The 13,430-nt window shown below is 32.3% G+C and overlaps 2 protein-coding genes across 2 annotated transcripts; one reads left to right on the top strand and one right to left on the bottom strand.

The window, feature by feature from the left end:
• Positions 1-59: 59 nt before the first annotated feature.
• On the top strand, positions 60-1,047 carry TRIADDRAFT_57881 (uncharacterized protein; the record flags this gene model as incomplete). Its single annotated transcript, XM_002114223.1, has 2 exons — positions 60-288; positions 884-1,047. 2 exons carry the CDS (start codon positions 60-62, stop codon positions 1,045-1,047), a joined length of 393 nt encoding a protein of 130 aa, XP_002114259.1.
• A 628-nt stretch (positions 1,048-1,675) lies between these two features.
• Positions 1,676-12,990, bottom strand: TRIADDRAFT_57880 (uncharacterized protein; the record flags this gene model as incomplete). Its single annotated transcript, XM_002113907.1, has 21 exons — positions 1,676-1,971; positions 2,120-2,255; positions 2,378-2,739; positions 2,881-3,038; positions 4,109-4,665; positions 5,060-5,147; positions 5,326-5,537; positions 6,454-6,594; positions 7,218-7,342; positions 7,497-7,585; positions 8,077-8,294; positions 8,774-9,103; positions 9,254-9,419; positions 10,256-10,413; positions 10,516-10,610; positions 10,734-10,783; positions 10,878-11,029; positions 11,112-11,270; positions 11,420-11,689; positions 12,104-12,285; positions 12,966-12,990. 21 exons carry the CDS (start codon positions 12,988-12,990, stop codon positions 1,676-1,678), a joined length of 3,969 nt encoding a protein of 1,322 aa, XP_002113943.1.
• Between the last annotated feature and the right edge of the window lie 440 nt (positions 12,991-13,430).

Here is a 13,430-nt window from a genome sequence, read left to right as displayed (position 1 = left end):
ATTAGAAAGTATAAACTCTAGCCTAGGCTGCAAATCAGTGCTGAGCTTATGTGGCTAAAATGACTACTGCAACGGGTAGTAAATATGGCAGCAATTCCATTTTGTCTCAACCGTCAGTTAAGTTTTTCATCAGTCAGATTATTCGTGCCGGTCTTGGAGCTCAACGCTTGCAATTAGCCTTGAAAAGGTGCAATCAACAATCTCTGCCACTGCGTTGTATTTGGCTACAAGGTGACTTATTAGAATGGCAAGATGATGGTGATGCACTCTTATTAGATGATGGTACAGGTAGAGCCAAGATATGTCAGGTCAAAAGAATTTTAAGCGATCAAAAAATTAAAGTAGGCAAGTTGATATATGAATAAGTGGATACTGATATACGTTGTGCCCGTTGTACTATGCACGTGCAGTAGATGATAACTGGCCCATAAAGGTAAAAAAAATACCAAGCTAGGGTTAATTGCAAGAGTACAGATGCTCTTTACTCAGACGGTGAATATCGAGTTTAAGGAGCAAGTACATGTATACTTTTGCTTCAAGTGGCAAAACACTGTTGTAAAGTTATATTGGATACAGTAAAAATCGTCTACCTTTTTGTGCCTGATACTTCAGTCTTATTCCGAGTTATGCTGCGCTGTAGGTAAAGTCTACTTTATGCTAACGCTTAAACAATCGGAACGATTTTATATCAACAAGTCTATAATCCATTGTGAATTAAAGCGATATCATCATTTTAAATCGTAAATTACCAACATAATAGTCATTGAATTGTGACCATATGATAAATAAATGTAAATGTAAATAATACTATACAATGAATTAACATTTAATAAATTCATCAATGTGCTTACAACAAAATTTAATCGATTTGTTCCTTACTTAGGATCATATGTCATGGCTATTGGTGAAATATTACATATAACCAAGGATCAAGTAATAATCCGAGCTCTGAAGATGGCGGATTTATCCTCAAATCCAGATACAATGACTATCTGGCTGTATGAAACGATAGATCTTCATCAAACGATATTTGAACCATGTTACTAATATCGAATTGAAAGCAAATGCGATCATAACTTTGAAATTATGCAAAGGCCATATTTCTGTAGCGTTATATACTTATATTAATAGTACTGCATCGGTACTTGCATACTGTAGTACTGTATATAGATTGTATTATACTTTTGCACATTTGTAAATTCGTCACTCTAATTGTACAGTACTATAGAGTGGATAGGTAAATTTTCTACAGTTGGATATTTGTATTTAATGCTTTATAGTAGCTAGCCATTGATTGTTATGTGCATGGTACAGTGCTACTGTTATACTAATATTCCAGACTCTTCGATGATATACCCGTAGATGGCAATTCAATAATAAAAAGATTGAAAAGTAACTCTAAATACGTTACATCTTCATACCCTATGCAAATTCGTATTTGCCACAATCAATTGTAATCATGTGATGGATTGCAAAACGAAAATAGCATTTTATTAAATGAGATGAAGTAAGTCATCATTACTTATGCAGAAAGTGCTAATTTTATCTGTTAATCATTTCAGTACTTCAAGCGTTATCACAGTTTACTAACAAATTAAATCCTACGAAAGACAACACAAAGGTATCATTCTACTGAGCAGAGCAATTAACCATAATACTAGTAGATCAACGTAAATTAATGCATCAAATCACACAGAGGTGAACACTGACATTTGTAATCTTCCGAAATAATAGTCGGAACTACTCTTGTTGAGCTAGTACGTAGGAGCTCATAATTAAATGTCTGTTGGTTTGAGATATACTGCTTAGTTAAGTCCTTTTCAGCCACTGCATCAGGACAAAATAAATGATGTGGAACTGCAAGACTTCCCGTTGGAGTACAGCCTGGTTTGCATTTTAAAGTTGGACGAGATGTAAAGCAGACTTGACTGCCAACCTTAGCCACTTTAGGCGTAAGTTTCAATGGGCAACCTAGCCATGTAACGGAACAAGAAAACCTTCATTCAAAATTTTTATCTCCACATCAGACTGACCAATATATTACTGATACTATAATAGCGATACAGTATATCGTACATTTTATCTTGTATTATATGCATCTCAATTTTTTATCACAAACCTCCATGACATGATGCACTAGGTTGGATCCATTCTTTAATAGCATTATAACCTGCATTTAATCCTTTGGGTTGTGTTGCATAGCCACACATGCCGCAAACGGGATAAGATGGTTTTGCAGTATAGGTAATCTTAGTCTATATGATCGACGAAAAATAGGATAGGTTCTAGTGTCAATCTACTTAACTATTTAGCATATTAACTGTTAATAAAAAAGTCTTTAATAAATATCGTTCTATCAAATTTTACCATAACTTACCGATATCTCACCATAAGTTACGATAAAGTGATTTTTGACATTAACAATAACGTAGGTGTGAACTGGCTCTTTCCTCAAAGTGATAGTGAATAACCTTGATGGATCATTATAGGGTCGATTAGTATTCACTATAACCTTTTCGTTATCGACCAAAACAACACGATTGGGCTTCAATATTATCACATGGGTACTAAAAGTCAATTTAACAATTTTTTGAACTCCGTTTAATTCTTCACTGATAGTAAATCTACCGTTTCCAGAGCAGTCAGTAGCTAAGGTTAAAGGACAATCTCCAGGATTTAAATAGTGATATGTCGCATTATTAAAGGTTTTTACGGTGCCAATGTCAACCAAGCAGGTAGCTAATAAAATATAAGAAAATTGGAGGAAAAGTCGGCGATACGATCATGATAAATTTTACAAAGAGTTCAGACTAAAATTATTGGATTCTTTGCCCTGGATACAGATTAATTTTAATGTTGAGCAAAAGATATTCATCTTACCGCCTCGTTTTGACTCCTGTATTGGTGACGATGGTTTATTGGTTTGTTTATCGGTATAATCCATTGTTAATATAGCTCTAGCTGTTAGTGTAAACTGTTGCGGAGTAAAAGCATCAGTGGCAATATCCACGGTTGGATAGTACCTATTGGTATAATTCCTGAATAGTAGAGAAATGAATATGTTTGCGTACATTCTAAATTATCATTAATAGCAATATTATATCGTTATCTAGCTAAACAGATCGCTAAGTACCAAATATTTACAATTATATTCGTATATTGCTATCGTGTAGAGTCTGATGAAATAGAAAAGTAGCCATAGCTATCTTCGATTTTACAGAATACGTATAAATTTCATGTACTCAGATACCAAAGAACCTGATGTTGACTAATATTTATACGTAGGCGTATATCATAAAGTATCTAATTTAAAATTGGAATTACTTTAGTAAATGATGCCAATTATCGTGATTTTTCAAATTTATGTTACAGGATAAGACCGAGCTAGGCAAAATTTGTAACATTTGTACTATTCCACCTTTGCCTTGCTATATTAAACACTAGATAGCCACTAATGTCACTTATATATACGATCGAGCGAAATTAAATGGAATAGAAATGTACACATAGCTATTTTAACATTTTTAATATTGTACGTGTATGAATGTGTCATAGAATCTCTTAACGTTGTGTGATATTGTTAGATATACCGTTAGATACAAACTGCGGTATTTTTTACATATAGTGTTAAATATACTATCAAATATCAACATTTTCATAACACTTTATAATATTGTTATGAAAATCTAATTGTAGTATTTGTATTATTATAGCTTTATATCAACGTAAAAGGCGGACTTAAAACTTACTATAATAATTATATAATTACACCCTGTGAGAGCAACCAATACTTAGAGCTGGAAAGCAATTATGTGTGTGATAGCGCAAAGTGTAATCATATGTAAAGTGCAGAACTGAAAAACTATATCGAATTATTGCCATAAGGAGTCAGTGGCAAATTCATCTCATGAAATGTACTGTACTTATTACACAAAATATAACAGACATTTCGCTAGATATCTCGTTAGTAATAATAGACTGTTTTAGTAAACGATAGCGATCATCACGATAGTCCAAGCTTGCTTCTAACCATAGCGTACAGGTAAAAGTCAAATTTTGGAATTCATTGCTAAGTTATAATTTTAAAAATTTGATTACTGTTGCTTACCTGGTGATAACTGCTAAATCGGTTGGCGTGTACGGTGCCATCATATCGCTAATTTTGTTGACGTATAGTGTAGTACCTATGGTTTTTCCACTGACTTGAAAAACGGTTGAATTTTGTTGTTTATTACAAGCTATAACTACTTGATCATACGAGCAATTATATCCCATATGGATAGAGAGTGGCATAGACATATTAACAGGAAATTGAATCATAACACAGCCAACTGTTATTTGCTTTCCACCTTGGCTACGATCGGAAGCAGTAAGGCGATAACTAGCCATTTGAGTGTGTCCATCATATTTAATATGCAGCTCTCGCTGATATCTGGATAGGAATTGAACTGCAAGCATAGATTTTCGAATCATTTTATCAGAACTTGGGAGATGTCGATAAGAAATATGTATCGGCCGAGGCTCGCTACTAGGTTTGATCCAAATGCGTGATTGCATCGGTCCTGTAAATGGCAACCAAGGAGAATTTCTAGTAGGCCGGTAGTACAATGCTTCAAGACAGAGTTTTCTGCCGTCCGGACTAATTTCATAGCATGATGCGGGGAACTGTAAGGGTTTTAAGATATTTGATGTTACGCTAAAGGTATCATTTAAAGCTATTAAATATACGCAATTCCCACGATTAAGGAGTTTGTTTGAAATCTACTCAATCTGTTCACGCTATATAAGCTGCAGCGATTAGAGTAGTATCATAGGATAGAATTAGCACGAGTATTTTAAGCAATAGCAAGAAAAATAATGTATAATGTACTAAGTTGGTAACGTATTTTTGAAATGATATTATTATGCTAAGATATCGTTTACTATAATTGAATTAAATTTTCAATAGCACTACAGTAACTGGTGCTCTCAAAGGTAAGACAGATCAAAAATTGTTATCTAAAGCTCCAAGAAATGGAGAAAATTATCGAACTAAATTGAATAAGAATCAAATTCATACCTTAGTTGGATTTAATAGTTTACTTTCGGTTATAGAAGTATATCTAGGCTGCTGAGCTTGTACTCTGACATAGTTGTAAATATTCAAGCTACGTAAAGTGATTAAATTGCGAAGAGCAAGAGGGAAATGATTAGTTATAAGATATACTTATGTGACCGAATGGTAGTATCAGGAAGATTGCTAAGGTTGCTTCCATTCCGAATTAAAAACACATTAAAAATTTAAGAATAACATTCTGTGGTTGTCTATCAGATATGCTAACATACCTATGTTTTACCAAAGTTTTTTCTTGTTGATATGGCTGAAGGTAGATATCAAATTCTCCAGTACTTATATCGGCAGTGGTTCTGAATATCAGGCTGACTTCATGAGATACTCTAGATTTGATTTTAATACCAGAGGATATGGCAGAACTGACTAAGCCCATAGAACCATACAATAAATCAGTTGATCTAGGATAAAAAGCAGTTCCATTAGCCTACATAAGTAAGCATGAGCGATAATCTATAAGTATCTGCTGCAAGCTTGTTTAATAATAAGTATTGGTAGTAACAACATTACTCCTTCATTATCCTAACAACCTTGTAATCCCTCAAGAAAGTACTGAATTAAGGTACGAAAAATGTTATAACGCTAGCTAGAAATCATGTCATCGTACGATAAAAGAATTTTTAGTAGTATTGCTCTCTATTATTATCGCAATCACTTTGCAATCTATCAAAAAAGCGTATGATTTAGGTACGAGCGATAATACTATCTCTTGGTAGTTTACATAAGAAGAGTTCGTGGTAGTAATACTCTCTATCATTATTCTAACAACTTGTTAATCTATCGACAATTAGGATTAAAGAACCGCTAAACAATATGATGGTTATTGGTAGCTATATGTGAAGAATCTTCAATGCTAAAGCTCACTGTCATGGTTTACTTGATAATCGGAAAGGTAGTATTTAAGGATAGCTAATGTAATAGCGATAGTGTATGATATCGATAGGGCAAGAATCTTCAAGAGTAATACTCTTTATCATTATTCTAACAAATCAGTAACCAATTAAGAAATTACTTAATTAAAGGATAAACTATATAAAAACTCTACATAGCTTTAATTTTCTCGGGCTTTCATTATGCCGCCTTAAACACAATACATTTTACTCCATTTAAATGCAAAAAAATCATTTGTAAAGAAAACTTTCGAACTTGTGAGTAAAGGAGCAATTCCAACTAATTTTCTTGCTACCCAAGGCATTCAGTAACTGCTTGAAATTCAATGATAATGAAGCATTCATATATCTAGCCTCGACACCAGTAATATTAACATGGAGTGGAAGCCCAATTTGAGTTGGAATAGAATGCCCATTTTCCATCCACAAACTTCCATCTGTCCAAGAACTAACCGACTTAGATTGACGTTGCAATTGGCTAATAATCTCAATGATGCTCGTCGAATTAAAAGTATCAAAGTACACTTCATCCCCGAAATATTTCAAGTAAAAGGTACTGTTGACATTGCTTATCTTGGTTATGAATTTAGAAAGCTAAACAATTGTTAAACAGTTAAAATAGATAAAATTAACAAGAATAGCGGATATTGATTGATCAAGGTTCATAAACAGTGGAAAGTTAAATCTTGTAAAGAGAAGCAACCGTAATTGAATAATTTTATAAAGTTTAACTTGCTTTTTCAAAGATTGTTCCAGTATTTGATTGGAGATCTCTTAGTAACATTGGAAGACTTCCATTAGGATAAGACATCAACGAGGTATAGCCGTGCATAGAACTGCCGATCTGTTAGGTCAAGAGTAGAAATTTAAAACTAGTTAATTGTTTCGATGAAATATAATCTCCTTTGCTGGATAGCTTTATAGGTGAAATTCAGTTATAATTTAAACAGGAATCCAAGAACTACGGCAACTTAAGCAGTATTATTGCCTGTTCATTTAGAAATTTATCAGCGAACCTTAGAATTTGTCTGTATTATAGATAGAGATATTATTCTTGTTTTTATTTTTAAAGTGAATCAATTAATCTCATGATCGATTTTTTTGACTGCAGTTTAGAAATAGGTATTTGGAATTACCGAAACTATGGTATCTCCAGAATTGATTATTTTTTTATTGTAAATAGAAATATTCATTCATCTTAGAATGGACTAACGAACCTCCATAGTACTGGTGGTATAGCTTAGTGCATCGGATATAAATTTAACGCAAACACTTCTTGGTTCTTTCGTTTTGGAATCGTAGATCATTTTAACATCGATAGCAGAACCCATCTTCAAAATTTCTATAGCAAATGATGGCAGTCAGATTAAAGATTGTCGAGCATCCAATTATTTTCTGATTGAATGATTTTGCTATCAAGCAATTTTGTGGCATTGGCTAGCAAAGTAACCCGAGATAGTTAAGTCTAAAATTTCGAATTTTGAAGAACTACATACTAGAATAAGCGGAAACCAGGTAGGATCGACTTTGGAACATATTACCAATAGGTTTAAGGGTCTTCAGCACCAGATAGGCATTTGAAGCTCTAATATACGCAACAAACAATTAGAGATTTCTCTCTTTTCAATAAATAATCTTTTGCTCATTAAATGAAAATTTATAGAGACTAAAGAGCTAAATTAACGATATAATTGTAGTTATAATATTATTTATCGTATTTTGCTGACATCTTTAATAAAAGTTTAGGTTAGTGGTAGGGGCGAACAAGTGGGACTACGGAGGGTACAATAGTAAGGGAATTAAACATATTACTTGGCAGACGAGTAGAATCATAAATAACCTATAGTAAATACCTATATATTTATCAAATGTTTACTTTTAATCATTATACCTCATGATGGTAGTACTTAATATATGATATCAGAAAAATTACCGTACTCGATAGATTAACTATAATTTAGATTCAATTAATTTTATCAAATTATTCAATTTTATGATCAATTCCAGGAAATTTAGATGAAATTCTTTGACATAAAATACTAAAAGCTATACACTTATTAATTATTAAGAACTTACAGTTCTTGTGAACATTTCAATTTGTTGCTTGAGACGGCAACTAGATGAGAATATACAAAGCTAGCTACTTGTTGATCCATTTCCTTTCGAACACCATCAGCAACTAATTCCAAGACTGCTAAACTAGGTTTAGTATCAAAGATGACAACAACAGAAGCAATTCGGATTTCCGTATTTTCGCTATGGCTGAGATGGATCGGTAAAAGAGTCGAGATAACCTAATATTATTTAAAATGATCTTGATCACTATTACTGACTTAGCAATCTAAGATTGTGATCATGATTGAATGGAATATATCCATTCATTGGACAACATTTAATATTCGCTACTTTAGTTTTGCTATAAAAAGTGATGATAACAGAAAAAAAGAATGTATATTATCAGGGATTCATATCAAATATATTATTTCAGCCTAATAAATTAAATCTACAGAGACGGGTGCTGCAACCTACACTGTTACATTTCGTTAAATTGTTAAGGCTACTTATAAAATGCAATCGCGATAGTACTGTAGTTGAAGCTATAACACTAACTACCATAGTGTAATTGTTCTAGAATTCAATTTTGAACGTTAAGTTAAAATGATTATAATTAGGGAATGAATATTGTAAACAAAGAACAGTCTTAATTGCAGTTTGATAGAAGTAAGGTGAATTGTAATTGCTATACAAATTTATATTGGCTTTATACTTAAACCTCTTTAGGCTCTATGATAGCTATTCTTCTCATAGCGTAAATGGCAGCCACTCGTTCATCTTGACTGAGCGATGTTTGATTGATTTTTTGAGCTAAAACAGGTAAGCTCGATGGTGAACCAGCATTACCAATTGCTTTCAAGCACAATAATTTGTCTTTATTGCTAGTTACTTTATTCAACGAGGTATGCAAGACTTGGACATATTTTGTGGGACAATTTTTCCAGTTATACGTGGAGTTGCACATCTTGAAAATACTTGAACCGTAAGCCAACCAGCAAGATCGATGCATAGCTATACTATTCCTGACTTCAGGTAATTTGCAGACAGTCTATGTTGAAATTAGGTTTATTTATGTTATTTTCCTTAAGAATTGATAAATTGAGTGAAGTCTAATAATAATTCTATAAATGTGTTAATTATAGACCATTTTTATTAAAGATCATCGCTACATTAAAGTATAGGTCGCTTGGGAACTTACTAAAAGCGATTCTACCATGGGTTCTGTTACATTTTGAGCCATTGGTATACGAATAAAAATGTGAGGAGCATCCTTTTCAGAAAGTATCTTACTACTAATCAATTGGCCAAGAAGAACCATCGATTCCGAATTACCGATACTAGTTAAAGCATCAAGTAGCCATTGCCTAGAATAATCAATATAAATGTAAATGATAGCGTATAGTATAGATAGATATTTGACACTAAGAATGAGAGTAGTATTCTATAGAATGACATAAGTTCTATAATTTAATGCATATTATTGCCAAAAATATGGAAAATTCAATTAACAGATTAAAGCGATTAGTATTATTTTTATAACATAATATAGAGCTTCAAATTTAATAGACGTGTATATTATGACTAAAGTATGAAGATTGAAGCTAACCGACTAAAATAATTAATTTACTACCATCTTTCAATATTGTATCTATATGTAATTCTACGACAAAACTTAAGTAGACTATTACTAGTTTTATCAAATGCGAATTTAATTTCTACGATAAGGTAATCGTTCTCGTTATGTGGCCATGCTAGACCGTAAGCTATCTATAGTATCGATATTTTTTGAGTAAGAATATGAAATTTATTCATAAAGGTTTAACTATTTTAAAAATCTCCACTAGTGGATTCCAAGTGATAGATTAAGTTGTAGAAAGTACGAAAGATTTTGAGCAATCCATAATGTACCTAGTTAGCTATATGTGATATTGCAATCAATTTTATGGATATTCTATTCCTCTATATCACTCCATGATGAAACGAACAAGCATGCTAGATACACTACATGTACTCTTTACGGCTCGTAAAAGTAGAAAAGAAACGATAATTTGGTATTTGTTGACACCAGCGATTTTATGAACAATCTTAGTTTCATTCTTTTAACTACTGTGTGATCGTATTACATTCCACTAGTGAATATCCTAAGTTTCTTCATGATGAAATAGATTTCCATAATTGGATATTTTATGGTAATTATTACCTTTCTTTGGGATTTCTAATACGATTTTGGTATATATTACGCAATTCTGTCTGGCTTAATCCTCTCAATGCATTGATTAAATGAATAAAATAGTACGGTATTGGATCAGTTCCTTCACTCTCCGACTTTGCAGCAATCTTTTCTAGCATTTTCAAGGCCTAGTTGAGTGATAAAAGTATTCAAATAGAAGGTAACGATATATACTTATAAAATGAATAGGTACTATCAAATCTTCCTTGTTATCTAACATTAAATTTTACCTCTTCTTTTGCATTAAGATTTGGTTCAGCTGGATTATCAGTGATTGACAATGGCCAAAATTGAAAACCGATGGGGCCTCTTGACACTAAGTTTCCTATATCATTCAGTGCAACTTTGATTCATGCCTTCACGAATTTGAAAGGCTCACGGCTAATTTTTAACTATTTTAAGCATAACAAACACAGGTGATGACTAATCGCCTTTTTTACCCTCTTACCTGGCAATGGAATGCTTTGCTGTTTCTGACTTGTTCGTTTTAGCTTTTGCCTATATTACCATCAGGGTTGAAATTGGATAAATTTTCAGATTATTTATGACTTTAAAATCTGATTTAAGTTAAAGCTAATTGCCGAAAATTAACCTGATTACTGTCATGGCACTGCCCTTATCTCCACGGAATGGACTGAAAACATGGCTAGCTTCCGTTTCTACGGCTTCGATATCATACTGCGGTTTGTTTTGACTGTTTAATTGATATCTCGTGACAACATTGGATCTCAAGAATTTAGACTGCTGGACATTGAAAGTATGAAGGGTTATAAAAACAATATATACCATTGAGGATCATCCTTACTATCGCAGTTAATAAGCAAACCTGAGTTTCACAAGATTGATTTCGTAAATTCCAAATAGATCGTTGACGACTTGGGCAACACGAACAATTATTCATATTTCTTGCTTTAACGATGATCCAATTTTGAGGACTAGACTCTTGAACATGATAAATTGATTCACATTTGCCTTCAATTCCCTCCTATTTTAATGAGCATTGAGAATATTGTTATATACAACTACTTGCTTGTCTCTAGTACAAAAATGAATTTTTTTGATATACTCATATAGAAATAATCGTGACAAGTTCGCTTTAGTTTATGATAACTACGGCTACAGCAATTTTTCTACCTCAAGATCGCGCACAATTTGAGGGTGTTTTTGGATAGATTTTAAACCTGGAAGATGGAACAAATTTATAACACCACGCTTGATATTAATGGCTTCATCAGTTTCATCACGTTGAGCATATATATTGCCTACACGGCCATTTTCATAATCGAAGGTGACCGGTTGATGAATATGCTTTAAAAATGTGTCGGAGACTTTAACGGGTTGGTACTGACTGCTACTTGATTGCGGCCATGTACCATTAAAGGAGAAGACTTGCATACGTTCTAACTATATTCAGTTATGGAAATAGAAGACAAGCTTAATTCATTTATACGGTTAACGTAATATAGAGATAGTTATGCTATAATTAGTACAATCAATTCTCATAGTAAAATTACCATAATTTAATTAATGTAATGCCCTAAAAATCAATACTATCTCGATACTTATAAGTTAAATTTATTCATATTTTATTAAATAAGGACCACAGTGAGTGTAAACTCCTGCTATTGTTTAATAAATAAATTAATTAAGAAATAAGAAAGATTTCATTGATGTGCGTATGACCAGCAAGATCAATAGCATAAACTGTAGACGATATTGCAAATGGAATAACAAAGTTAATATAGAAAATAGTATGAAAGAAGATAACAATAATTATTATTGCTATTAATATTGATATGGCTTATTACATAGATTTACCTTTAGATAAGTTTTTCGCAAGTTATTGCTAGGAATGCCAATATTTGCTTTAGCCTTGAACATTAATCCAGCGAATTTGTCGCTTGTTGCGTATATACCACTAGCTGTATCTCCCTCATATTCATAGGAATACAAGTATCCTGGCTTAAGGATATTGGTATCCTTGTGGATAGTGGTAGCAGCTACATAAATCGTGAAAAAACATACAAACAGCAACTTCTTATGTAAAGATATAATTAAGCAATATAGTTAGTCATTTATAAATCATCAAAATTGAACTTAAATAAATTGTAGGTATAGCATTGTTATTTCTTTATTTATGCGATACTATTTCGTCTATGATTTGTTACGATATTTTACAAGAAGAATGAGGCTACCATAAGCTTATATTTGCTACTGAAGCGTAGCTCCTAAGAATAACTAGTGTTAATTTACTAATGCCTTCTTTGTGGTATAAATATACGTAAATGCAATAAATGATGGAGGGCTGATTTGAGACAGACAGGTAAGGGGTAATAAAATAAATTTTTGAATCGTTCTAACGCTAATTTAATCTAGGTTAATAAATTATGCTGATAATGAATAGTAAGTTATCATCAGCATAGTACATATGATTTTAATATACGCTTATTTAATTTAGATTAACAAGTATCAAAAAGTTTTAGTGAATTAAACATTTAGTAATTCCTGTCTGATGAATTTTTCTCACCGTTTTGAACAGCTGCAAGGCTCAATAAGATTAACGCTATAACTTTTATCATGACCAGCGGATAACTTGTTGTTTCACGTTGTGTTTTCTACTCTATCAGAAAGTCTCAACGAGTAACACTAATGAAATCAGGTAATTGGTCAACTTTTATACCTTTCCAGTGGCTTGACGATAGCATATTTACAACCCGGTACCGATTCAATCATTTACCTTTAAAAACCAGAAAATTATTTAACTAAATAAACACTTGCTAGATGACAATTTTGCTTCCTTACTACAACTAAATGAAGCAATGATTATTAATGGGTATCTTACTTCCATATAATTAGGCAAGTGATATTATTTCCAAAATATTGTTATATGTTGCCATCAATATTCATTCGAATAAATAAATACAATTTTCTATGGTACTTTTGTTGACTTTTAGCATTGAAGATAGGCTGTTACTTCTTCAAAGGGAAACGGACAAAAAGTAATGTATTAATTCCGTCCAATAACCATAATAAACAAGCGTTTCAAAATATTTTATGAGTAAGATAACAATGATCATAAGAAAATTGCATCTGAGCAATCTATCTATTTAGTTATATAATTAAATTTGACAGTAGAGTTAAATCA

This window comes from Trichoplax adhaerens, genomic scaffold, assembly GCF_000150275.1.
Source record: "Trichoplax adhaerens TRIADscaffold_7 genomic scaffold, whole genome shotgun sequence".
In the NCBI taxonomy this organism is placed as follows: domain Eukaryota; kingdom Metazoa; phylum Placozoa; class Uniplacotomia; order Trichoplacea; family Trichoplacidae; genus Trichoplax; species Trichoplax adhaerens.
The sequence above is the reverse complement of the archived record's forward strand: the minus strand, read 5'-3'. Positions and strand labels throughout refer to the sequence as shown.